This window comes from Phyllobates terribilis, unplaced genomic scaffold (genome assembly GCF_046119375.1).
Source record: "Phyllobates terribilis strain yellow unplaced genomic scaffold, ASM4611937v1 Scaffold_1__5_contigs__length_1240528914, whole genome shotgun sequence".
Taxonomy (NCBI): domain Eukaryota; kingdom Metazoa; phylum Chordata; class Amphibia; order Anura; family Dendrobatidae; genus Phyllobates; species Phyllobates terribilis.
The window spans coordinates 566,143,578-566,171,132 of record NW_027362761.1 but is presented as its reverse complement, the minus strand read 5'-3'; the positions used below and the strand labels follow the sequence as shown (position 1 = coordinate 566,171,132).

The 27,555-nt window shown below is 42.0% G+C and overlaps 1 protein-coding gene across 2 annotated transcripts; it reads left to right on the top strand.

The window, feature by feature from the left end:
- Window positions 1-2,014: 2,014 nt before the first annotated feature.
- GRP (gastrin releasing peptide) lies at window positions 2,015-13,644 on the top strand. Of its 2 annotated transcripts, none has more exons than XM_073655091.1 (4): window positions 2,015-2,157; window positions 2,569-2,737; window positions 8,885-9,132; window positions 13,303-13,644. In XM_073655091.1, the coding sequence occupies exons 2-4, from the start codon at window positions 2,575-2,577 to the stop codon at window positions 13,348-13,350; spliced, it is 459 nt and encodes a 152-aa protein (XP_073511192.1). In that variant the 5' UTR covers window positions 2,015-2,157; window positions 2,569-2,574; the 3' UTR covers window positions 13,351-13,644. The 2 variants fall into 2 exon arrangements, with proteins under 2 accessions (XP_073511192.1, XP_073511193.1); XM_073655092.1 differs by having other exon boundaries at window positions 2,043-2,157; window positions 2,573-2,737.
- Window positions 13,645-27,555: the final 13,911 nt, after the last annotated feature.

Below are 27,555 nucleotides of genomic sequence, written 5' to 3'. Positions count from 1 at the left end.
GGGCTACGTTTACCCGCCTCTAGCAAGGTAGCCAGAAGAGTACAATTAGTTGGGGAGGCCTACAACTCCGCCTGGCCAGGGGAAATCCCATCTGCTCAAAGACTGACCAGGCCCCGATCGCTAGCCAGTACTCCGGGAGGGTCTATCTTTATCACCAGTAAAGACCCTGAACTACACCGCATCGTCTCTGAGTGGTTCCTGCTACCCCCATCATCCACGTCGGCTGCCCTGAGGCCATACCCCTCCCGTTGGGGGTTATACCATCCACGCTGCACAATCCTTCCACCGGCCTCAGCGGTCTGCCCTGCAGCGGCAGCTCCATAGCTGCATTCAACGGGTGGCGTAGTCGTTCAACATCTACTGCTAATACTCAGCCACACAGTTTGACTCCCTGGGCACGGACCGGGTCACCGCCACGAGACTACTACCCCCAACAGGCCCGGCTCCGGGTAGTCCCCGCGTGCGCAACGCTACACCAAGCAGGCCAGGGGCGCGTCACTTGCATGGTGGCTCAGTGGTTAGCACTGTATACTTTCACGGTGGCTCAGTGGTTAGCACTGTAGACTTGCATGGTGGCTCGGTGGTTAGCACTGTAGACTTGAACTGTGGCTCAGTGGTTAGCACTGTAGACTTGCACGGTGGCTCAGTGGTTAGCACTGTAGACTTGAACTGTGGCTCAGTGGTTAGCACTGTAGACTTGCATGGTGGCTCAGTGGTTAGCACTGTAGACTTGCACAGTAGCTCAATGGTCAGTACTGCAGATGTGCACCGTGGCTCAGTGGTTAGCACTGTAGACTTACACGTTGGCTCAGTGGTTAGAACTGTAGACTTACATGGTGGATTAGTGGTTAGCACTGTAGACTTGCATGGTTGCTCAGTGGTTAGCACTGTAGACTTGCACAGTGGCTCAGTGGTTGGCACTGTAGACTTACACTGTGGCTCAGTAGTTAACACTGTTGACTTGCACAGTGGCTCAGTGGATAGCACTGTAGACTTACACTGTGGCTCAGTGGTTAGCACTATAGACTTGTACGCTGGCTCAGTGGTTAACATTGTTGCTTTGCGCTGGTGTCCTGGTTTCAAATCCCACCAAGGACAACATCTGCAAGGAGTTTGTATGTTCTCCCCGTGTTTGCATGGGTTTCCTGCAGGTTCTCCAGTTTCCTCCCACACTCCAAAGACATCCTGATAGGGAATGTAGATTGTGAGCCCCAATGGGAACAGTGATGATGATGTCTGTAAAGTGCTGTGGAAAATGATGGCACTATATAAGCAATGCAAAATGATTTATATGCAAACCTTTAGTAACTCACAATTCTCGGAATCACTGGGAGGGAGTGTCTAATGGAGCGCTCCCATGAAATTTACTATTTGTTTCCCCAATGAGGAGATACAATACTGGGACTAAAGAAAGTATTCATCACACTTCTTTGCAGAATGAGGAATGTTTATGTAGCCCATGAAACCAGAGAACAGCAGATCGTCCCAAAGTATTACAGTCTGGTAGAATCCAGCCAAGTCATTCCTTCCTCGTGTCCAAACTCTCTCCTAGACGATATTACATTCTGGAGATATTGATATGTTTGACATTTTCCTACAAATAAAACCCAGAAATGAAGAATGTGCATCCAGAGATAAAGCTCGGGCGTCAACCTTTAGGGTTCCAGTGACTCAGCTAAGCTAACTCAATTAAAAAATGTCATCTCTCTACGTGGTGTCACTTGGGAAGGTCTTTATATCGTCCATTCATGGGTTGAGCAACTGTAGATCAAAACGCCCTTCTTTCTTTCATATGTAATGAAAATTTGGTGAAAGATGTCAGGTCTTAGATTACAACCCATAAAGGAAACAGAATAGGAAAAAAAAAAGGGAAGGATTTATGATTGGAAACAAATAGTAATAAGATTGGAGTGACACGGAGCACAGGTGATATTGGCATATGTGACTCATGTATGGCCGGTATTGTAGAGACCAGGTCAGTTGTTGGTTGAGGTCAGTGAGTATCTAGTGTGAGGGAGGTGCTAGACTGATAAATGCTGACACCAGACCTTCCTTCTTCACTTATAAATGCTGCTCAGTAAGAGAGAGATACAAGAAGAGCCAGGATTCCAGAGGAGACAGGAGAGTTGACAGCTCTCTGCTTCATTTCTTAGGACAGTATCCTTTTCATATTCAGCACCCTAGACAGCTCCAATTTCATCTATAGCAGCCCCAATCTCATCTTCAGCACCTTAGACAGCTCTAGTATCAACTTCAGCACCTAAAACAGCTCCAATCTCATCTCCAGAACCTTAGACAGCTCCAATCTCAGCTTCAGCACCCAAGACAGCTCCAATCTCAGCTTCAGCACCTTAGACAGCTCCAATCTCAGCTTCAGCACCTTAGACAGCTCCAATCTCAGCTTCAGCACCCAAGACCGCTCCAATCTCAGCTTCAGCACCTTAGACAACTCCAATCTCATATTCAGCACCCAAGACAGCTCCAACCTAGCTCCATTCTCATCTTCAGCACCCTAGACAGGTCTAGTTCTCATTCTCAGCACCTCGGACAACTTCCTTTATTATATAGAAAGCAATGGAAGGAGCACTGATCTTCTGGAGATACCGCACCCTCTTCTCCCTCATACTTTGCACTTTGGTCCTCTTCAAAGTCCATTCCCAGGCAGCTCCTTCCCAGCAGCACCAGGACACAGCTCCTCTCTCCAAAATATATACCAGGGGCAGCCACTGGGCTGTAGGTAAGTGCGAAAAATTCTTATAATTTATGGGAAATCTTTCGGGTAGACTGAGAAATGTTTTGCCTACTTTTTTTGGGGAAACAATCTCTGACAATCATCTGAGGCTGAGAATAAATCCTTCGAGAACGCAACGGACTCCATTCTTTGCAATTAGGAAAGTATTTATTTACAGGATCAGAATGAATATCAGATTAAGGTTCACAGCTTGTTGCGACATATCATCGTGATGAATGGGCTAAGACAATTTAGGTTTACTGACAGGTAGTAGATGTTGTAGGGTGGCAATACCAAACTTGTGACTTGTGCTTTACCCCACATGCCCGGCCAGACCAGGGATAGGACTGGAGAGGGACAAGTGTAATAAACAGTTACATAGTAACACTCCTCATAGTAAATAACTGTTTATTCTGAGAAATGTTACATGGTAGCACCATCCATAGGACATGGGGCACATACAACTTCAGTGATACTTCTATTACTACTACTAATTTTTTTCTTGCAGTTTTTTTTTACCTCTTTAAAAAACGCAGAATGTCGATTTTGTTTCATTGTTTTTGCTGTCCCCCCCCCATTTAACTGAATGCACAAAAAATACAACAAAGACTCCTAAAAAAAGGAATGAAAAACATGTATAACGTATGCGTTTTTTTTTCTTGCCAACACTGCGTTATTAATGTAGGAAAATCGCTGCAAAGAAGCACTGTGTGAACAGTAGTGTTTTTTGCTGAGCCTTTTCTATACCTTTTTTCATGCAAAAGAAATGCAGCATTTTAGAATATAAGCAAAATAAATGAGATTTTGGAAAATCACAATTACATGGTGCATTTTTTTTTCTTTGTGTTTTTTTTTTTTTTGCTGTATTTTAAAGCAGCATGTCAATTTTTTCAGTTTTCTTTTGCTGGGAATTATTTACCCATTCAGTTGAATGCTTAAAAAAAAGAATCAAAAGCTCATTAAAAACAATGCATAAAAAATTTGTGCATTGTACGCAGTTTACTTTTTGCCAACACTCATGTGGAAAATAAATGCTGCAAAAAAGCACTGTGTGAACATACCCTAAAAGTGATTTTAAACTGCAACTCTCAACATGAACATAAAGCCGACACCCGGCAGGAATAACAGCGACAGGTCACACCGATCACTGCATACAAGTGCAGACCATAAGGTGTTTTTATATGGTTGCACTGATTCTTTAGATTTTAAGGGGTTAACTATGAAGAATCAAATGCAAAAGAGCAGAAGAATTGCAACAATCATTGAATCATTCATTCTATAGGCAAGAAAATGGAGAAAGTGCACCAACTTTGTAAGCTGTTACCTTTCCTGAATTTTTAATTGAATGCCAATAATTATTGATTTATTTAATTATAATAAATGTAATAATAATATCTTTTTTCTCGATAACTTTATTAATTCAGATAAATGACAGTAATATTCTCAAGATGTCTTTTCACAAAAAATTGTATCACATATTTAACTTCAGGGCTGCAAAGTACACATAATAGAAGATAAATAATGATATACATATGTAGAATAGAAGTGGCCAAAAATGTAACTAAATATTTTTTTCAGTTTAGATAACAGTGAAAACTTTCTACTAAATAATCACTACATTCCTGAAAAAGAAAATTAAAATGTAAATAGATTTACAGTAGATGTCATTTATCTGTTAACAGGCACAAACTGTTCATTTCTGAACGAATTAAGCAGAATATTTGGTTTTAAATAGACCAATAAGGCCCCGTTCACACGTTCAGTATTTGGTCAGTATTTTACCTCAGTATTTGTAAGTCAAAACCAGGAGAGGAAAAATTAGAGGAAAAGTATAATAGAAACACGTCACCACTTCTGTATTTATCACCCACTGCTGGTTTTAGCTACAAATACTGATGTAAGATACTGATCGAATACTGAACGTGTGACCGTCCGTGACTTTGATGTCCTCTCTATAGTCTCAGTGTGTTTAGAATAGATCTGTATGGGCTGAAAGAGCTGCAGCTGTAAGATTAAATCACTTCATACATCTGATATTACCTACTGAGATAGAAGAAACGAAATGACACCATGAACTCCTAGTAACGACCATAGAAGACGAAACAATATGCTGCAATATAAGCAAATTTACATGATTCTAAGACTTTTTAGATACCTAAAGATGAGATTCACAGAAAGAAAGATATAGATGATAGATAGATAGATAATAGATAGATAGATAAATAATAGATAGATAAATAGATAGATAGTAGATAAATAATAGATAGATAATAGATAGATAGATGATAGATGATAGATAGATAGATGATAGATAATAGATAGATAATAGATAGATAATAGATAGATAGATAATAGATAGATAGATAGATAATAGATAGATAATAGATAGATAGATAATAGATAGATAGATAGATAATAGAGAGATAATAGATCGATAGATAATAGATAGATAATAGATAGATAGATAATAGATAGATAATAGATAGATAATAGATAGATAGATGATAGATAATAGATAGATGATAGATAGATAGATGATAGATGATAGATAGATAATAGATAGATGATAGATAGATGATAGATAGATAATAGATAGATAATAGATAGATAGATGATAGATAATAGATAGATGATAGATAGATAGATGATAGATGATAGATAGATAATAGATAGATGATAGATAGATAATAGATAGATAATAGATAGATAGATGATAGATAATAGATAGATAGATAGATAGATAATGGATAGATAGATAGATAATAGATAGACAGACAAATGGTGATATAAATTTGCAAATAGTAGAATCTTACTCATGGTATCACTATATGATGTGCTAATAGCACCAGAACAGTAAATAATGACACAAAATAAATATATGTAAATAAAAAATAAAATTATTCATAATGCTCAGTTTAAACCTTGAGATTTGTATGTTGCTGCTGCTCACATTATAAACCTCAAAATCGTTTTTTACTTATGAAATGTAACAACATGACATTCATTTGTTAAACTGACGAAAGAGAGTCAAACAAACATTTGTATGTGGAAATCCATTATATTATCTATCTATCTAATATCTATATATTTATTATCTATTCATCTATCTATTATCTGATATCTCTTATCTATCTATCTATCAATCTAATATATATTTATCTATCTAATATCTATCTATCTATCTATCTATCTATCTATCTATCTATCTATCTATCTATCTATCTATCTATCTATCTATCTATCTATCTATCTATCTATCCGTCTGTCTATCTCCACAAGGGATAGAGGGATATATCACCTAATAAAATGTAAAGTAAGTAACATTCCCCTCTACCTGTTTGGTTACATTTTTCTATCGTGTACCCGGCTGTTTCGCTTACAGAGCATTGCCTACATTACCTCTCTGTGTCTTTAGGCTGCGTTCACACTCACACTGCACTGTGTGAACGCAGCCGCAGCCTGTGACCCTCAGGCTACAATTCACTAACAGCAAACAGAGATTTTTTTCGATGATGAGGAATTGAAACACAATGTACATGACAAAGTTTTACATTATTTCCATTTAATTAAAACACCTCCTATTTTATGTACTTTGGTCTTTTTCATGGCAGCTACAGTACAGTAGGTAGGTTTGTTTTTCATACACACAGTTTTTACCTTATTCAAGTTCCTGATATATAATGTCCTTATGTCCAAGAAAATCCCCTTCACTTATTAAAGCTGCGATCTGGTATAAAACCTAGTGACGCGGCAATAGTTTCATCTCTACCATTTTAAACCAGAACTGTTTAATATATACAGTACAGACCAAAAGTTTGGACACACCTTCTCATTTAAAGATTTTTCTGTATTTTCATGACTGTGAAAATTGTACATTCACACTGAAGGCATCAAAACTATGAATTAACACATGTGGAATTATATACTTAACAAAAAAGTGTGAAACAACTGAAAATATGTCTTATATTCTAGGTTCTTCAAAGTAGCCACCTTTTGCTTTGATGACTGCTTTGCACACTCTTGGCATTCTCTTGATGAGCTTCAAGAGGTATTCACCGGAAATGGTCTTCCAACAATCTTGAAGGAGTTCCCAGAGATGCTTAGCACTTGTTGGCCTTTTGCCTTCACTCTGCGGTCCAGCTCACCCCAAACCATCTTGATTGGATTGGGTTCAGGTCTGATGACTGTGGAGGCCAGGTCATCTGGCGTAGCACCCCATCACTCTCCTTCTTGGTCAAATAGCCCTTACACAGCCTGTAGGTGTGTTTGGGGTCATTGTCCTGTTGAAAAATAAATGATGGTCCAACTAAACCCAAACCGGATGGAATAGCATGCCCCTGCAAGATGCTGTGGTAGCCATGCTGGTTCAGTATGCCTTCAATTTTGAATAAATCCCCAACAGTGTCACCAGCAAAGCACCCCCACACCATCACACCTCCTCCTCCATGCTTCACGGTGTGAACCAGGCATGTAGAGTCCATCCGTTCACCTTTTCTGCGTCGCACAAAGACACGGTGGTTGGAACCAAAAATCTCAAATTTGGACTCATCAGACCAAAGCACAGATTTCCACTGGTCTAATGTCCATTCCTTGTGTTCTTTAGCCCAAACAAGTCTCTTCTGCTTGTTGCCTGTCCTTAGCAGTGGTTTCCTAGCAGCTATTTTACCATGAAGGCATGCTGCACAAAGTCTCCTCTTAACAGTTGTTGCAGAGATGTGTCTGCTGCTAGAACTCTGTGTGGCATTGACCTGGTCTCTAATCTGAGCTGCTGTTAACCTGCGATTTCTGAGGCTGGTGACTCGGATAAACTTATCCTCAGAAGCAGAGGTGACTCTTGGTCTTCCTTTCCTGGGGCGGTCCTCATGCGAGCCAGTTTCTTTGTAGCGCTTGATGGTTTTTGCAACTGCACTTGGGGACACTTTCAAAGGTTGCCCAATTTTTCGGACTGACTGACCTTCATTTCTTAATGTAATGATGGCCACTCGTTTTTCTTTACTTAGCTGCTTTTTTCTTGCCATAATACAAATTCTATCAGTCTATTCAGTAGGACTATCAGCTGTGTATCCACCAGACTCCTGCACAACACAACTGATGGTCCCAACCCCATTTATAAGGCAAGAAATCCCACTTATTAAACCTGACAGGGCACCCCTGTGAAGTGAAAACCATTTCTGGTGACTACCTCTTGAAGCTCATCAAGAGAATGCCAAGAGTGTGCAAAGCAGTCATCAAAGCAAAAGGTGGCTACTTTGAAGAACCTAGAATATAAGACATATTTTCAGTTGTTTCACACTTTTTTGTTAAGTATATAATTCCACATGTGTTAATTCATAGTTTTGATGCCTTCAGTGTGAATGTACAATATTCATAGTCATGAAAATACAGAAAAATCTTTAAATGAGAAGGTGTGTCCAAACTTTTGGTCTGTACTGTATATTTTTTTTATGTTTTTTAGGACAACTTGTATTTCTCATTGTTCTATTAGTTCAGCCGGTTTTCAGGAGCTTCATATTTCCTATTTCATACTATTTCAGTGTCGGGTGGGAAGTTGTTACAGGGAGAATTTCATTTTCTTTTACTTAAAGGGATTATCCAGGATTCGAAAAACAAGGCTGCTTTCTCTTAGGAACAGCGCCACCCCTGACCATGGGTTGTGTGTAGTATTGCAGCTCAGCTCCATTCATTTCAATGGGGCTAAGTTGCAATAACAGAGTCAAGGATGGCGCGGTTTTTGAAAGAAAGCAGCCATTCATTTCTAATCCTGGACAACCCCTTTAAATACAAGTCTTTTAGGCTAAAAATATTTTTTTGCATTGGATTTCATTACAAAATTTGCTACATTTGCCTGCTCTAGCCTCAGTGGAACACTGTTTATTGCTAAATGTTGTTGAATGAGTTATCTGAAAGTCCATCAGTGAGCTCGTCTTGTTGGGAGAGCCTATAACTTCAGTTTCTCCTTGCTTCTACTCTCCTCTCAAAGTTCATCTCAATTTTCACATGCTCATAAATCACCCGAGAAGAGTTCAGAAGAAGGAAAATAAGAGTTGTAAATTCACTAACAGATTCTTAGTGAACTCATTCTGCAGCCAGCAATAGATAGATGTTCTAAAAGGAAAACGGTGCAAAATGTCTTCTGATTTTCCATTTCCTCAGGCCACTTAATGGGTAAGAAGAGTATAGAGGAATATCCTTATATGTATGACGGTGGGGACCGGACCGCGGCCGCTGGGTTTATGGATGGAGATAAGTCAGTGGAAGGATCGCAGCAATGGAAAGATGCTCTTCTCAGTTTACTGAAGATGCTGGAGACTAGTGACATCAGAAATTCCCAGTCCATGAGAGACACAAAGTCATATAACAGGAAATTCTGGGACTCTGAGGACAACAATAACTACAAAGAGGTGAGAAAGTGATTTTAAAAAAATGGTCTTTTTAAAGTGGTTTCCTTTTATATTTATGGCCCATAGTTAAAAAATTAGAAAAGCATAGTTGCTTATTTTTTTTTTTTACAGAAATAGTGCCACACTGACTGTAGGCTGTGTCTGGAATTACAACTCCATTGAAGATAATGGAACTGTGCTGCGATACCATTCACAACCCCTGGTTGGGGTGGTGCTGTTTCTGAAATAAGGCAGCCATGTTTTTTCTACTTCTGGACAAGCCTTTTAATATAAGCCATCTATTTCAGATTGGGTGGGGGCTCCTGACTCCTGGCACCCCCAAATCAGTAACTGCTTAAAAAGGCATTTTATAGGTACTGCCACTCTCTACAGCTCAGTTACAGCTGGAGCACTGAAACCCCTACAATCAGCTGATAACATTTCCAAAAAACCCCTTTAACTTATGAAAACGTGGATGGGGTCAGGTCAGGGAGGGGGTGTCTGACCATTATTATGTGGTCCTCAAATTATTCCTAACTGGCGAAGTTAAATACAAAAATGAAGCAACATTGACAACAGTCTAGAACATATATATATTTATATTTTTTTTACTGTTTTGTGTATACATCTCCCATGCACACTTATGTGTCTCCATGGTTACAGTCTACAAAACAAATCCTGTATGTAATCTAATTCTGTAGCCATGTGTTACTCCATTCCCTCTGATCTTCCATCTGTGGTCTGTAGATGATGGAGTGGAGTAATGCAAGTGTTTGGCCAGGGTGAGTAGCACGGACCAGAGGCGATGATGCAGTGGAACTGGACTTGACGGAAAGCTCGTGGATTACATAGGACTAGTACAGCAGGATGTGCAGCACAGCAGATGGACAAGTGGAGCTGAAAGCACTAGATGCCGCTGAGCCAAATATGCGAATAGTACAGGAACAGCATAAATGTGTTTTCAATTGGTATCTTGCTTGCAGAGGTGCAGTTACACACGGGAATAGCAGAGATGCATAGGCAAACTGGCATATAGCTAGAAGAAGTGTGGTTACAGATAGAAATAATAGAGATGTATGGGCAAACTGGCATCTTGCTTGCGGAAGTGCAGGTACAAACAAGAATAGCATAGATTCATACGCAAACTTATAACTTGCTTGCAGAAATGCAGTTAATTATCTGATACCTTGATAGCAGAGACAAAGGTGAGAACAGTAGAGAGAAACTGGATATGTGTAATCTTGACAACTGAGTTGAGCTTATTTATGTGTTACTTGACAGAGCAGAGCTGAGAATGCAATAGCACCAGGATGAGGTGGACAGAGCTTGGAAATAAACTGGTTGCTGAATTGTAGACAGGAGTAGCTGGGAAAATAATTAGACACCTGGCTGGAACAGAATCAAGTGGAAGATGAGGCAAAATCCTGGAAAAGTATGTGGTAGCTCAGACAGCGCAAAGCTGCCTGAGTAAGCATTAAAGAGCCTTGGGTGATGACAGCAGAGGTGCTTACTCTAGTAATGGGGTGCAGACTAGTACAGAGGGAGACAGCCGTAAGAGAAGGAAGCAAAGCCCAGCGCTGGAGCCGGGACAGGCAAGACCGCTTGCCAGATTGTAAACAGGATTTGCTTGTAGTCTGTATCCATGATATCATATATCAGACTATAAAACAACCTTTGTTTTATCATCATACTTCCCCTTTAAGAGCAGTAATTTACATAGAACTTTTTTAAAATGTAAGGGAATGGAGAAAGTGCAGCAATGCATGTCTGACTGTTCAAGTCACAAGGATGGGACTTTTCTCAGGACTGCCATCCACCATTATGGCATGCATAATCAATTCCCTATAAATTTGCTATAAATGCGATAAATACATATAAGTACAATAGCCATTTTTGCAGGATCTGCTGTATTATGGACTGCCTCTATGTACTACACAGACTTGTTTAAGTTCCACTCAAAGTAACATTACACAATTATGCAAGAAATCATCAAGACGTAAAGGAAAAGCTGCAGAAACAAAGAAAATTAACAAATTATGTTCCATCTATGTATTGATGGAAGTTTGGGTGATATATTTGCTAGATGTTAGATAGATGGGGGGGTTCTGATTATTGGGACTCAACAGTCTTTAGAGCAGGGGGCGCCAGTCCTCATTACCTCCACAATCAATAATAGGGGGACATACAGTACAGACCAAAAGTTTGGACACACCTTCTCATTTAAAGATTTTTCTGTATTTTCATGACTTTGAAAATTGTACATTCACACTGAAGGCATCAAAACTATGAATTAACACAAGTGGAATTATATACTTAACAAAAAAGTGTGAAACAACTGAAAATATGTCTTATATTCTAGGTTCTTCAAAGTAGCCACCTTTTGCTTTGATGACTGCTTTGCACACTCTTGGCATTCTCTTGATAAGCTTCAAGAGGTAGTCACCGGAAATGGTCTTCCAACAATCTTGAAGGAGTTCCCAGAGATGCTTAGCACTTGTTGGCCCTTTTGCCTTCACTCTGCGGTCCAGCTCACCCCAAACCATCTTGATTGGGTTCAGGTCTGGTGACTGTGGAGGCCAGGTCATCTGGCGTAGCACCCCATCACTCTCCTTCTTGGTCAAATAGCTCTTACACAGCCTGGAGGTGTGTTTGGGGTCATTGTCCTGTTGAAAAATAAATGATGGTCCAACTAAACGCAAACCGGATGGAATAGCATGCTGCTGCAAGATGCTGTGGTAGCCATGCTGGTTCAGTATGTCTTCAATTTTTAATAAATCCCCAACAGTGTCACCAGCAAAGCACCCCCACACCATCACACCTCCTCCTCCATGCTTCACGGTGGGAACCAGGCATGTAGAGTCCATCCGTTCACCTTTTCTGCGTTGCACAAAGACACGGTGGTTGGAACCAAAGATCTCAAATTTGGACTCATCAGACCAAAGCACAGATTTCCACTGGTCTAATGTCCATTCCTTGTGTTCTTTAGCCCAAACAAGTCTCTTCTGCTTGTTGCCTATCCTTAGCAGTGGTTTCCTAGCAGCTATTTTACCATGAAGGCCTGCTGCACAAAGTCTCCTCTTAACAGTTGTTGTAGAGATGAGTCTGCTGCTAGAACTCTGTGTGGCATTGACCTGGTCTCTAATCTGAGCTGCTGTTAACCTGCGATTTCTGAGGCTGGTGACTCGGATAAACTTATCCTCAGAAGCAGAGGTGACTCTTGGTCTTCCTTCCCTGGGGCGGTCCTCATGTGAGCCAGTTTCTTTGTAGCGCTTGATGGTTTTTGCAGCTGCACTTGGGGACACATTCAAAGTTTGCCCAATTTTTCGGACTGACTGACCTTCATTTCTTAAAGTAATGATGGCCACACGTTTTTCTTTACTTAGTTGCTTTTTTCTTGCCATAATACAAATTCTATCAGTCTATTCAGTAGGACTATCAGCTGTGTATCCACCTGACTTCTGCACAACACAACTGATGGTCCCAACCCCATTTATAAGGCAAGAAATCCCACTTATTAAACCTGACAGGGCACACCTGTGAAGTGAAAACCATTTCCGGTGACTACCTCTTGAAGCTCATCAAGAGAATGCCAAGAGTGTGCAAAGCAGTCATCAAAGCAAAAGGTGGCTACTTTGAAGAACCTAGAATATAAGACATATTTTCAGTTGTTTCACACTTTTTTGTTAAGTATATAATTCCACATGTGTTAATTCATAGTTTTGATGCCTTCAGTGTGAATGTACAATTTTCAAAGTCATGAAAATACAGAAAAATCTTTAAATGAATAGGTGTGTCCAAACTTTTGGTCTGTACTGTATATGGAGTTTGAGCATAGCCTGCTTCATGCAATTCCAAGGCCGACCCCCACTGATCTCCCATGTATCATCTGTTTCATCAGCTAGCTATAAATATTCATGAATTAATGACATTAGAATTAAAAAACTAAATATGTATGAAAGAAAGATGAGTTAAAACCATGGCCAAACTTAGTACATAAATAGCTTACATGATCAAATTATAGCAGCAGGACACTACCACTAGGGGGAGCTCTCAGCACATGGATTTGTATCTGTTTCTGTTGAACTCTATATAATTCTATATGCAGTGAGCTTCCCCTAGTGGTGGATGCAAGTAAAGGTACATGATGTGTGGTTGATGCAACACTGCTTATAGCTGTTAATATTGTTCCAGGTGTTGGATTACCTCTACCAGATGATGAAGGAAAATGCACAGAGCTGAAAGGATGGAGGGAAAGGAGCAGTTTGCACCACGGAGAAGATTTGTCCCACATTTGATTGTACCAGATGCCTGATATATTATTTCTGTAAATTATACTTTGTGTACATGGTGCATTTCCTAGTGATAATCTTACGACCCCATGTCTCCAGAGCACGGACTTGCCTGATGTGTAAATATCAGTCTTGGAAGGGTCTTCCAGTGACATAATTATATTTTAGCACCGCTGACAAATTCATCTCTTTAGTTTGTAGACACAGAATATTTTGACATTCACAATAAAAAGTTCAAATAAAATGATTGTGCCGCATATTGTATTATATATTGTGCCCTCTGTTGCATTATAAATTGTGCTGCCTGTTGCATTATATATTGTGGCACCTGTGTTTTATATATTGTGCTGCCTGTTGCATTATATATTGTGGCACCTGTGTTTTATATATTGTGCTGCCTGTTGCATTATATATTGTGGCACCTGTGTATTATATATTGTGCTGCTTGTTGTATTATATATTGTGCCGCCTGTTGCATTATGCAGTTTATTGTGCCGCCTGTTGCATTATATGGTGTGCTGCATGTAGTATTATATATTGTGCTGCCTGTTGTAGTATATGTTGCACCGCCTGTTGTATTATATACAGTGCCGCCTGTTGTAGTATATATTGTGCCACCTGTTGCATTATATATTGTGCTGTCTTTTGTATTTTATATTGTGCTGCATGTTGTATTTTATATTGTGCTGCCTGTTGTATTATATATTGTCGTGTATTATATTATATGTTGTACCGCCCCTTGTATTATATATTGTGCTGCCTGTTGCATTATGTATTGTGCCGCCTGTTGTATTTTTGTGCCATTTTATATTATATATTGTGCTGCATGTTGCATTATATAATGTGACACCTCTTGTAGTATATATTGTACTGCCTGTTGTATTATATATTGTGCCGCCTTTTGCATTATATATTGTGCTGCATATTGTATTTTATATTGAGCTGCTTGTTGTATTATATATTGTGTCGGGTATTGCATTATATGTTGTACCACCTGTTGTACTATATATTGTGCCGCCTGTTGTACTATATATTGTTCCGCCTGTTGCATTATATATTGTCCCGCCTGTTGCATTATGCATTGTGTTGCCTGCTGTATTAAATATTGTGCTGCATTGTGTATTAAATATTGTGCTGCATGTTGCATTATATACTGTGCTGCATGTTGCATTATATATTGTGCCATCAGTTTTATTATATGTTATGCTGCCTGTTGCTTTATATGTTGTGCCGCCTGTTGCATTATATATTGTGCCGCCTGTTGCATTATATATTGTGCCGCCTGTTGCATTATATATTGTGCCGCCTGTTGTATTATATATTGTACCGCCTGTTACATTATATGTTGTGCCGCCTGTTGCATTATATATTGTGCCACCTGTTGTATTATACATGGTGCTGCATGTTGTATTACATTTATTATATTTCTGCATAAATACATCTGATATTTATGCAGAAATGTTCCCAGGGTGGAAATATTATTATAAGAAGGTGAACAGGATGGGGGCATTGCTACATCATGGTGACCAGGATATGGACATTACAACAACAAGGTGACCAGTATGGAGACATTGCTACATGAAGATGAAAAGAATAAGAACATTGCTACTACAAGGTGACCAGGATGGGAACATTACTTCAACAAATTGACCAGGAGGGGGACATTACTACAACAAGGTGATCAGGATCAGGACATTGCTACAACAAGGTGATCAGGATGGGGATATTACTACAACAAGGTGACAAGGATGGAGACATTACTACAGCAAGATGACCAGGATTGGGACATTAATATAAAAAGGTGGCCAGGATGGTGACATTACTACATGAAAGTGACCAGGATGACGACATTGCTATATGGTGATCAGGATGGGAACATTACTACATTAAGTTGACTAGGATGAGGACATTGTTACATGAAGGCGACCAGGATGGGGACATTACTACAACAAGGTGACCAAGATGGGGACATTGCTACATGAAGGTGACCAGGATGGGGACATCGTTACATGAAGGTGACCAGGGTGGGAACATTACTGCAAGAAGGTTACCAGTATGGGGGCATTACTATGACAAGGTGACCAGGGTGGGGATATCACTACAGCAAGGTGACCAAGATCAAGACATTACTGCAACAAGGTGGCCAGGATGAGAACATTTCTACATGAAGGTGATAAGGATGGGGACATTACTACAACAAGGTGACCAGGATGACTACATTACAACAGCAAGTTGACAAGGATGGGGACATTGCTACCACAATGTGACCAGGATGGGGACATTGCTACCACAAGATGACCAGGATGGGGACATTACTACAACAAGGTGGCCAGGATGGGGACATTGCTATAGGAAGGTGACCGGGATGGGGACATTACTAAAGCTAGATGACCAGGATCGGGACATTGCTACATGAAGGTGACCAGGATGGGGACATTACTAGAAGAAGGTGTCCAGGATGGGGACATTGCTACATGAAGGTGACCAGGATGGGAACACTACTACAACAAGTTGACAAGGATGGGGGCATTGCTACCACAAGGTGACCAGGATGGGGGCATTGCTACCACAAGATGACCAGGATGGGGACATTACTACAACAAGGTGGCCAGGATGGGGACATTACTACAGCTAGGTGACCAGGATGGGGAAATTGCTACATGAAGGTGACCAGGATGAGGACATTGCTACAGCACGGTAACCAGGATATGGACATTACTACAACAATGTGACCAGGATGGCAACATTGCTACATGAAGGTGACCAGGATGGGAACCTTGCTACAACAAGGTGACCAGGATGGGGACATAACTACAAAAAGGTGACCCAAGATGGGGACATTGCTTCATGAAGGTGACCAGGATGGGGACATTACTGTAAGAAAGTGTCCAGGATGGGGACATTGCTACATGAAGGTGACCAAGATGGGGACATTGCTACATGAAGGTGACCAGGATGGGGACATTACTGTAAGAAAGTGTCCAGGATGGGGACATTGCTACATGAAGGTGACCAGGATGTGGACATTACTACAACAAGGTGACCAAGATGGGGACATTGCTACATGAAGGTGACCAGGATGGGGACATCATTACATGAAGGTGACCAGGGTGGGAACATTACTGCAAGAAGGTTACCAGTATGGGGGCATTACTATGACAAGGTGACCAGGGTGGGGATATCACTACAGCAAGGTGACCAGGATCAAGACATTACTGCAACAAGGTGGCCAGGATGGGAACATTTCTACATGAAGGTGATAAGGATGGGGACATTATTGCAACAAGGTAACCAGGATGGGGACTTTACTACAACAAGGTGACCAAGATGGGGACATTTCTACATGAAGGTGACAAGGATGGGGACATTGTCACATGAAGGTGACCAGGATGGCTACATTACAACAGCAAGTTGACAAGGATGGGGACATTGCTACCACAAGGTGACCAGGATGGGGACATTGCTACCACAAGATGACCAGGATGGGGACATTACTACAACAAGGTGGCCAGGATGGGGACATTGCTACATGAAGGTGACCGGGATGGGGACATTACTACAGCTAGGTGACCAGGATCGGGACATTGCTACTTGAAGGTGACCAGGATGGGGACATTACTAGAAGGTGTCCAGGATGGGGACATTGCTACATGAAGGTGACCAGGATGGGAACACTACTACAACAAGTTGACAAGGATGGGTACATTGCTATCACAAGGTGACCAGGATGGGGGCATTGCTACCACAAGATGACCAGCATGGGGACATTGCTACAGCAAGGTAGCCAGGATGGGGACATTACTACAGCTAGGTGACCAGGATGAGGACATGGCTACAGCACGGTAACCAGGATATGGACATTACTACAACAATGTGACCAGGATGGCAACATTGCTACATGAAGGTGACCAGGATGGGAACCTTGCTACAACAAGGTGACCAGGATGTGGACATAACTACAAAAAGGTGACCAAGATGGGGACATTGCTTCATGAAGGTGACCAGGATGGGGACATTACTGTAAGAAAGTGTCCAGGATGGGGACATTGCTACATGAAGGTGACCAAGATGGGGACATTGCTACATGAAGGTGACCAGGATGGGGACATTACTGTAGGAAAGTGTCCAGGATGGGGACATTGCTACATGAAGGTGATAGGATGGGAACATTACTACAACAAGTTTACAAGGATGGGGACATTGCTACCACAAGGTGACCAGGATGGGGGCATTGCTACCACAAGGTGGCCAGGATGGGGACATTACTACAGCTAAGTGACCAGGATGGGGACATTGCTACATGAAGGTGACCAGGATAGGGACATTACTAGAAAAAGGTGACCAAGATAGGGACATTGCTACATGAAGGTGACCAGAATGGGAACATTGCTACAACAAGGTGACCAGGATAGGGACATTAGTAGAAAAAGGTGACCAAGATGGGGACATTGCTATAGGAAGGTGACCAGGATGGGGACATTACTAGAAGAAGGTGTCCAGGATGGGCACATTGCTACATGAAGGTTACCAGGATGGGAACATTACTACAACAAGTTGACAAGAATGGGGACATTGCTACCACAAGGTGACCAGGATGGAGACATAACTACAACAAGGTGTCCAGGATGGGGACATTACTACAGCTAGGTGACCATGATGGGGACATTGCTACCACAAGGTGACCAGGATGGGGACATTACTACAGCTAGGTGACTAGGATCAGGACATTGCTACAAGAAGGTGACCAGGATGAGGACATTGCTACCTACCGCACGGTGACCAGGATATGTACATTACCCAGGATGGGAACATTGCTACATGAAGGTGACCAGGATGGAAACATTGCTACAATAAGGTGACCAGGATGGGGACATTACTACAAAATGGTGACCAAGATGGGGACATTGCTACATGAAGGTGATCAGGATGGGGACATTACTAGAAGAAGGTGTCCATGATGGGGACATTGCTACCACAAGGTGACCAGAATGGGGACATTGTTAAAGCTAGGTGACCAGGATAGGGACATTGCTACCACAAGGTGACCAAGATGGGGACATTACTACAGCTAGGTGACCAGGATCGAGATATTGCTACAAGACGGTGACCAGGATGGGGAAATTGCTACATGAAGGTGATCAGGATGAGGACATTACTACAAGGTAACCAGGATGTACCAGGAGTACAACAAGGTGACCAGAATGAATGCTACACGAAGGCAACCAGGACGAGGAGATTACTACAACAAGGTGACTAAGATGGGGACATTACTACAGCACAGTGACCAAGATGGGGACATTGCTACATGAAAGTGACCAGGATTGGGACATTGTGACATGAAGGTGACCAGGGTGGGAACATTACTACAAGAAAGTGACCAGGATGGGGACATTACTACAACAAGGTGACCACCATGGGGACATTACTACAGCAAGGTGACCAGAATGGGGACATTGCTACATGAAGGCGACCAGAATGTGGAGATTACTACAAAAAGGGGACCAGAATGGGGACATTACTATGACACGGTGACCAAGATGGGGACATTGCTACATGAAAATAACCAGGATGGGAGCATTGTTACATGCAGTAAGTGACCAGGGTGGGAACATTACTACAAGAAGATGATGAGGATGGGGACATAAATACAACATGGTGACCAGGATATGGACAATGCTACAACAAGGTGACCAGTATAAGGACATTGCTACATGAAGGTGACCAGGATGGGAACATTGCTACAACAAGGTGACCAGGATGGGGACATTCCTACAGCAGGTGACCAGGATTGGGACATTACTGCAGCAATGTGGCCAAGATGGAGACATTGCTAAATGAAAGTGACGAGGCTGAAGACATTGCTACATGAAGGTCATCAGGATTGGGACATTACTATGACAAGGTAACCAGGATGGGGACATTAGTACAACAAGGTGACCAGGATTGGGACATTGTGACATGAAGGTGACCAGGGTGGGAACATTACTACAAGAAAATGACCAGGATGGGGACATTACTACAACAAGGTGACCACGATGGGGACATTACTACAGCAAGGTGACCAGGACCGGGAAATTACTGCCACAAGGTGGCCAGGATGGGGACATTGCTACATGAAAGTGACCAGGATGAAGACATTGCTACATGAAGGTAATAAGGATGGGGACATTACAAGGTAACCAGGATGGGGACATTAGTACAACAAGGTGACCATGATAAGGACATTGCTACATAAAGGTGACCAGGATGAGGACATTACTACAACAAGGTGACCAGGATGGGGACATTACTACAACAAGGTGACCAAGATGGGGACATTGCTACATGAAGGTGACCAGTATGAGAACATTGCTACAACAAGGTGACCAGGATGAGGACATTGCTACAGCAGGTGACCCAGAACGGGACATTATTGTAGCAAGATGGCCAGGATGGGGACATTGCTAAATGAAAGTGACCAGGATCAGGATATTGCTAAAACAAGGTAAGCAGGATGGGGACATTAGTACAACAAGGTGACCAGGATGGGGACATTGCTACATGAAGGCGACCAAGATGGGGACATTACTACAACAAGGTGACCAAGGTGGGGATATTACTACAACAAGGTGACCAAAATGGGGACATTGCTACATGAAGGTGACTAGGATGGGGACATTGTGACATGAAGGTGACCAGGGTTTGAACATTACTACAAGAAGGTGACCAGGATGGGGACATTACTACAGCAAGGAGACCAGGACCGAGAGGTTACTGCAACAAGTTGGCCAGGATGGGGGCATTGATACATGAAAGTGAGATGGATGAAGACATTGCTACATGAAGGCAATAAGGATGTGGACATTGCTACATGAAGGCGACCAGGATGAGGACATTACTACAACAAGGTGACCAGGATGGGTACTTTACTACAACAAGGTGAACAAGATGGGGACACTGTAACATGAAGGTGACCACGGTGGGAACATTACTACAAGAAGGTGACCAGGGTGGGGACATTGCTACAACATGGTGACCAGGATGGGGACATTACTATAAGATGATCAGTAAGGGGACATTGCTACATGAAGGTGAGCAGGATGGGAACATTGCTACAACAAGGTGACCGTGATAGGGACATTACTACAACAAGTTGACCAGGATAGGGACATTGCTACAACAACAACAACAAAAATCATTACAGGATCAGTAATGTAATATATTTACACACTGACTCCACCAGCAGAATAGTGAGTGCAGCTCTGGAGTATAATACAGGATGTAACTCAGGATCAGTACAGGATCAGTAATGTAATGTATGTACACAGTGACTGTACCAGCAGAATAGTGAGTGCAGCTCTGGAGTATAATACAGGATGTAACTCAGGATCAGTACAAGATAAGTAATGTAATGTATGTACACAGTGACTGCACCCGCAGAATAGTGAGTGCAGCTCTGGAGTATAATGCAGGATGTAACTCAGGATCAGTACAGGATCAGTAATGTAATGTATGTACACAGTGACTGCACCAGCAGAATAGTGAGTGCAGCTCTGGAGTATAATACAGGAGGTAACTCAGGATCAGTACAGGATCAGTAATGTAATGTATGTACACAGTGACTGCACCAGCAGAATAGTGAGTGCAGCTCTGGAGTATAATACAGGAGGTAACTCAGGATCAGTACAGGATCAGTAATGTAATGTATGTACACAGTGACTGTACCAGCAGAATAGTGAGTGCAGCTCTGGAGTATAATACAGGATGTAACTCAGGATCAGTACAAGATAAGTAATGTAATGTATGTACACAGTGACTGCACCCGCAGAATAGTGAGTGCAGCTCTGGAGTATAATGCAGGATGTAACTCAGGATCAGTACAGGATCAGTAATGTAATGTATGTACACAGTGACTGCACCAGCAGAATAGTGAGTGCAGCTCTGGAGTATAATACAGGAGGTAACTCAGGATCAGTACAGGATCAGTAATGTAATGTATGTACACAGTGACTGCACCAGCAGAATAGTGAGTGCGGCTCTTGAGTACAATACAGGATGTAATCCATGATCAGTACAGGAAAAGTAATGTCATTTATTTAGAAAGAGATTTTATTTGAAAAAAAAAAATAATTTGCACATACACTCATCTACGCGGTGTTGTCGTATTGGAAAACAGCTCCTGGGAAACTCTGGAGAAATGGCTGCACCACTGGTTCCATCACCAAATCAATGCAACTCTCAGCTGTTAGAGTACCTGTAAGGGTTTGGACTGCCCTGTCACTATACCTGAAGACAGCCGTCATGTGATAAGAATAGTTTTTGGCATTTTTATTGCGTTTTATTGGGCCATGTGAAATGTGAACTGTGTCATGTGGTTTTTAGTAGTGTAATGTAACTGTTGCTGCTGTGTGAATACTGTAAAGGTAATGCCTAGTGTGAGTAATATACACTTCAGCTCAGCTGTAGGGAAAGTATACGATAAAGGTTATTACTTAAGTTAGAGATAGATATGTACGTACGTTAGGGCAAGATAAAGTTAATTGTTTGTGACTAGCCCAGATTGAGAGAGGACTAGGTCCAGTATAAACCACTTCCTGGTTTAGAGAGCTATTGAAAGTGTTAGTTGGAGGCAAGGTGAAGTTCAATTTACAGTGGGCTGGAAATACGGTGTGGACAAAACATTCTGGCAGTATGAGGTCAAACAAAACTCCCAGCGGACATTCCTGCACCATCTGGAGACGACAACTCAATACAGGTGCTATGGAGAGCGCCTCAACTCCATCGGTACAGAGGAAGATGGACGATGTACAGGTGGATGGAGAGAGATGGAAAGAGCTGGAGGGAGATGTAACGGATCTCAGGAATACTGCGGTGCTGGACAGGGAATCCCTGGGGCTAACAGGACCTGTAAAGTAGGGATAGTTCGAGCTGACCGTAAGCAAATGATGGAAATGTACTGTGTTGATGGAACAAGAACTGGAGGGTGCTGCGTCCGATACTGCTTGTTAAAGGCTGATGTACTTGAACTGTCCAGTAAACGTTTGAATTTTGAAACGAACCGGGTGTCCCCTGATGTGTGCGACTGTTCCTGGAACTATGGAAGTAGAGACAGCGAAGGACTCCAACCTGCAAGCGAGTGTGACGCACCAGACACAGCACAACACATATGGACTGGGACACAATTTGAATGTAATGTGCCAGGGCATTACGGAGCAGCAGCTCACCTGTCTCCTGGCATTTCTCTTCTGGGACCAGGTCAGCAATAAATTCAGAGGACTCGAGGTTCTTAACCATAACTGGGACTTTACTTGGGGAAGAGGAATATATACAGTATTTACAGGCAGATATAATGGATAAGGCCCAACAGGTTGTCATCTCCCTCACAGATGCAAGAAACATCTTCAGCCCTGGTTCCCTCTTTAAGTGAAGCATCTTTATGACTCTATTCTCTAACCCAAGAGAATCTTCCTCACCAGCGACAGTATATCCGGATCCTATATCTCCCCCACGTCTTATCTTCGAGTCCTATTTTCCTCTGCTGACTGCAGACTGAAAGTGCCCCGGGTCCTCAATACCTCCGTTGAGTTTCTCCAGCCGGCTAACTGGACTCTTGGGTAGGGAGATCTTCACATTGGTGATCCTACTGTCTGAGGGTACGGAGCTCCTGTCTACCCTAGCAGCCACTAAATTAGGCTGTCTGTAAGGTTCACTGTCCAAACTCTCACTGAATTTTTCTGGAAACTCACTACTTGTTGCCTAGAGTGCCCACCCTCTATGGGTGGTCCTTTTACCCAATTAGCTCTTCACTGTCATCCTGCTAGTATACTCTCACTAATAGCTGTACCCGACAGTGGCATCTTGTGGCTGGTTACAAGTACTGCAGACCACAAGGAATTATGTTAAACTAAGCTCCAGACACACTCAATGTCTGATCATGGCACTACGTTTCCCCCCTACTCTACTGACTGAACCACTGCAGCTAACCCCTTAGCTTGGCCTAACAACAGTTCAGAGAGGTCTAACTCCGGGAACATTCTCTTTTAACTACATCAGTGCCAAAGGAAGACTACATCTTTCCCCACTACTACATTATTACTGAAAATCTCTATACAAAGACCAACACTGATATTACTGCCTTATGGTGACATATAATGGTAGATACCAGTTCTACAGAACATATAAGAGATTACAGTACAGTTATATATAGTAACTTTCAGCTGACGTTCTTTCTGGTGGAGTCGTTCACTTTTCCCATCTTTTCCATCTGGCCCAGACCGACATGACAACTTCTCCATCCAGGACTCATCTGCAGAGATTACAACAAAGACACATCTGACTTCTCACATTTCCAGCACCGTCCCCATCTATTCACAACCTGCACAAGCTCCTCATCCTGCTGATACCCCAATACTGAGCCACTGCTGCCGTATGTGTCCCTATTACTGCACCTGCATTGTGGGAACAATAACGGCTCCTTTTACTGCCCCACATAGTAATGCCACCACTGTGCCCCTTATATGGTAATAATGCCTCCTTTGTGCCCTCTAGATGGTAAAATTACCTCCTAGAAAATATTATTGCCCTGTGCTAGCGCCCTAGAAAGTATTTCCCCTGTGTGCCGTCATTGCTTGCCAATTGCAATTCTTTCTTTGTGATACAGTTTCAATGCTGAAGAGTGTATGTGGTTTCACTCTGAAGTTACAACAACAACCAAGCACTCAGTCTTGAGATCCTATCAACATGATCCTATCAACATGACATAATTGAGTGAAAAATCCCTTTCAATTACCGTAGTTACTATTAATACTGTACACTCTTCTATGTATTACAGCTGCAGTATAACCTCTTCACCACACGAGGGAGCTCTTGGATAAATTAATTGTAATTCTAATCATTTGTGTTCCATGGCTGCAATTTGATCACTTCACCACACGAGGGAGCGCTGTACATATATAATATACAGTATATACAGGGGCTTCTCACAAAATTAGAATATCATCAAAAAATTAATTTATTTCAGTTCTTCAATACAAAAAGTGAAACTCATCAGTGGCTGGGACTTGTAGTTTCACAACCACCAGAACCTTCATCTCTAAATCAATTCTATGTAAAAGTTAAGTTATTGAACGGGATGTTGATTTGTTCTGGGGTCGTTAGTGCTCGTTATCTCTAAGTCTTATGGTAAGCCTGGTAATAGCGAGTAAGTGGTTAAGGATCAAGATGATTTAATCCAGTTTTTTTTTTTAAGTTTTACCCCGAGCAATTAGATGCTGGTTAAGGAATTAATCACTAATGGGTCATTAACTCTGGCTGCTATTGTGCCGCTAACAAGCTGATGCTGGATTATTAGACTCAACACCCAATTAAGGAGGGTAAGGATTTTACAACAATTCTACCAAACGGCCTCTTAAAGGTGGAAATGCCGGGAGACGGGAGACGGGGCGGACAGATTCTGCCCAAAGTGCACTTGAAACTTTACACGTTTGTGCTTCATTTTAATCATCTCCAGATTTAGCCTTTGACAAGCAATGAACTAGTTTTGTTCCCACAGCTGAGGGTTTGTTGCAATTTATCAGTGTAGTTGAAAAGGTGAATTTCAGAGACAGTGATTAGGATTGCTTTATTGCTGAATTGCTTTGTTGCTTGTTTTTCTTTTTTATAGCAATTTTGCAAAAATGAATCAATTTTTCATCTGTGAATACAGTCAAAAAATTTTTGGCAATGTTGCAAGAAGACTCCATTGCTGATACTCAATAATTGCTTCCACGCTCCATCGGGTGCCATGTATGGGAGATATTCTCCACTATAAGTATTGTTTTTCCATAATAAGCATCTGGTGGGGGCATGCGTTACACACCTGTCCTGAGTATCCCCGGCTCTGCTCCCTTCTCCTGGGTCCACTGCCCTCTGTTGTTCTCCACGTCGGGTTTTGCAGGTTGCCCGGTGTGGATCAATGACACTATCTCCCTAGACATATGTAAGGGCTTTTAATTCACAACAAGGATGGAAATAAGTAAAGCACAGTATGCACAGAAGGTGGAGCACCCCAAACAGGAAAGTCTCGAGTCTCAATCCCAAGACAAAGGTGGTCTTGGGATTGAGACTCTAGAGACTCTAGACTTCTCTGTTTAGGGTGCTCCACCTTCTGTGCATACTGTGCTTTACTTATTTCCATCCTTATTGGTCTCCACTTCATCCATCCTGCTGCTCCTTTGATTCCTGTGTGTATCCAGTCCATGCTGCCCCCCTGCTTTCTTGCTTGCTGCATCAACGCCCGAGGTCAGAGTGCCCACCCAGGCCTGTGACTTAGAGGATCCACCTCAGTTGGTTGTGGATTTTTGGGCTGTATTTCGACCCTTATGAGTGCTGGACCTGTTGCATTTACATTGGGTGCACGTCATGTCCATAGTTGCCAAAAATCTACTTTCCAGTTGCAGAACTATCCAACAATTGCTATTGAGGAGCTAAGTGTCACTTATTAAAATTCAAAGATCCTATTCGATAGGCGATGATGGGCAAACCTGGTGCCCTGAAAAGTTTCACATTTTTATATGATTCATAGTCGGAGGTGCTGAAGTTGGATCCTAACCCATATCGCATTTGTCTGATGAAGGTACAATATGTGTAAAGGATCGAAAGGTTATAATTTCTCAGATTGCATAATTAAAGGGAAATTGTCAGCAGGTTTTTGCTATTTGTTCTGAGAGTAGCATAATATAGGGCTTGAGATCCTGATTCCAGCGATGTATCACTTAATGGGCTGCTTTTTGTCATTTTGACACAATCCCTGCTCTCTCTGCTGCAGATCTAGCAGAGCTCGAAATGCTGAGCTGTGTTTAAGCCCACCCACGCCCCTGATTGGCAGCTTTCTGTGTACACTGTATATTAACAGTAAGCTGCCAATCAGAGGTGGGGGCGTGGTTGGAGCAGGAGGCATAAGGCACCTAGTCCTGAAGGGACACATCACTGGTATCAGGGTCTCTACCCCTACATCATGCTGCTCTCAGATTACATAGCAAAATGGTGCTGATAGATTCCCTAATAAATAGTTTCACAGCTACGGAATAATGAGTGTCGAGTTCACTTTCTACTGAAAAGTTTAATTAGTGTAAATGCAAAGACCTCAAATAGTCTTCTGCCAGGTCCCGTAGGCCATGGACACCTAAGTATATAGCGTAGATCTAAGAGGGGGCAAAACGGTCATATTATTCTCCATAATTTCACAATCTGTGGGTCTCTGTGCTTGACCATAAGTACAGGGAGATTCACTTGAAAGATATTCTGTTGCAACTCCCATTAGGATGAAGCAATCTGAACCAAAAAAATAATCCACACACCCTTACTTGTATGCAGTAGGTTGCATTACATGGGCAGCACGGTGGCTCAGTGGTTAGCACTGTTACTTTGCAGCACTGGGGTCCTGCGTTCAAATCCCACCAAGGACAACATCTGCAAGGAGTCTGTATGTTCTCCCCATGTTTGTGTGGGTTTCCTCCGGGTTCTCCGGTTTCCTCCCGTACTCCAAAGACATACTGATAGGGAATCTAGATTGTGAGCCCCAATGGGGACAGTGCCCATAATGTCTGTAAAGTGTTGTGCAATTAATAATGCTATATAAGTGACCGTAGCGGTCAAAGCCCCTTTGAAATAAAACTGTGGGGGTGAAGGGGGATGCAGAAAGATATTTCTAGTCTACTAAATATAATAATTGTTGAGCCACTTTAACACTATAGTTTTTACCCTGTGAGACGACAGCTCTAACTATGACCCACTGGCGGACACTATACAGTATAATGGCCCACACTAGCCCTCCAAACAGTATGATGGACCCCCACACAGCCCTCCAAACAGTATGATGGACCCCACACAGCCCTCCAAACAGTATGATGGACCCCACACAAACCTTCATACCGTATAATTGCTTTCATACAATGTAATGGTACATAGCATTTAAGGAAACCAGGATAGATGAACACAGAACTTAAACACATGCTAAAAAGAAAGAAAGAAATGTTTATCAAATGGAAAGAGGGAGGCATATCTAAAGAAGATTATAATGCAGTCTGCAGAACCTGTAGTGCACGTATCAGGTTAGCTAAAGCTGACAATGAATTAAGGCTTGCAAGAGATGTCAAAAGCAATACAAAAGGATTTTGGGGGTATGTCAAAAGTAAAA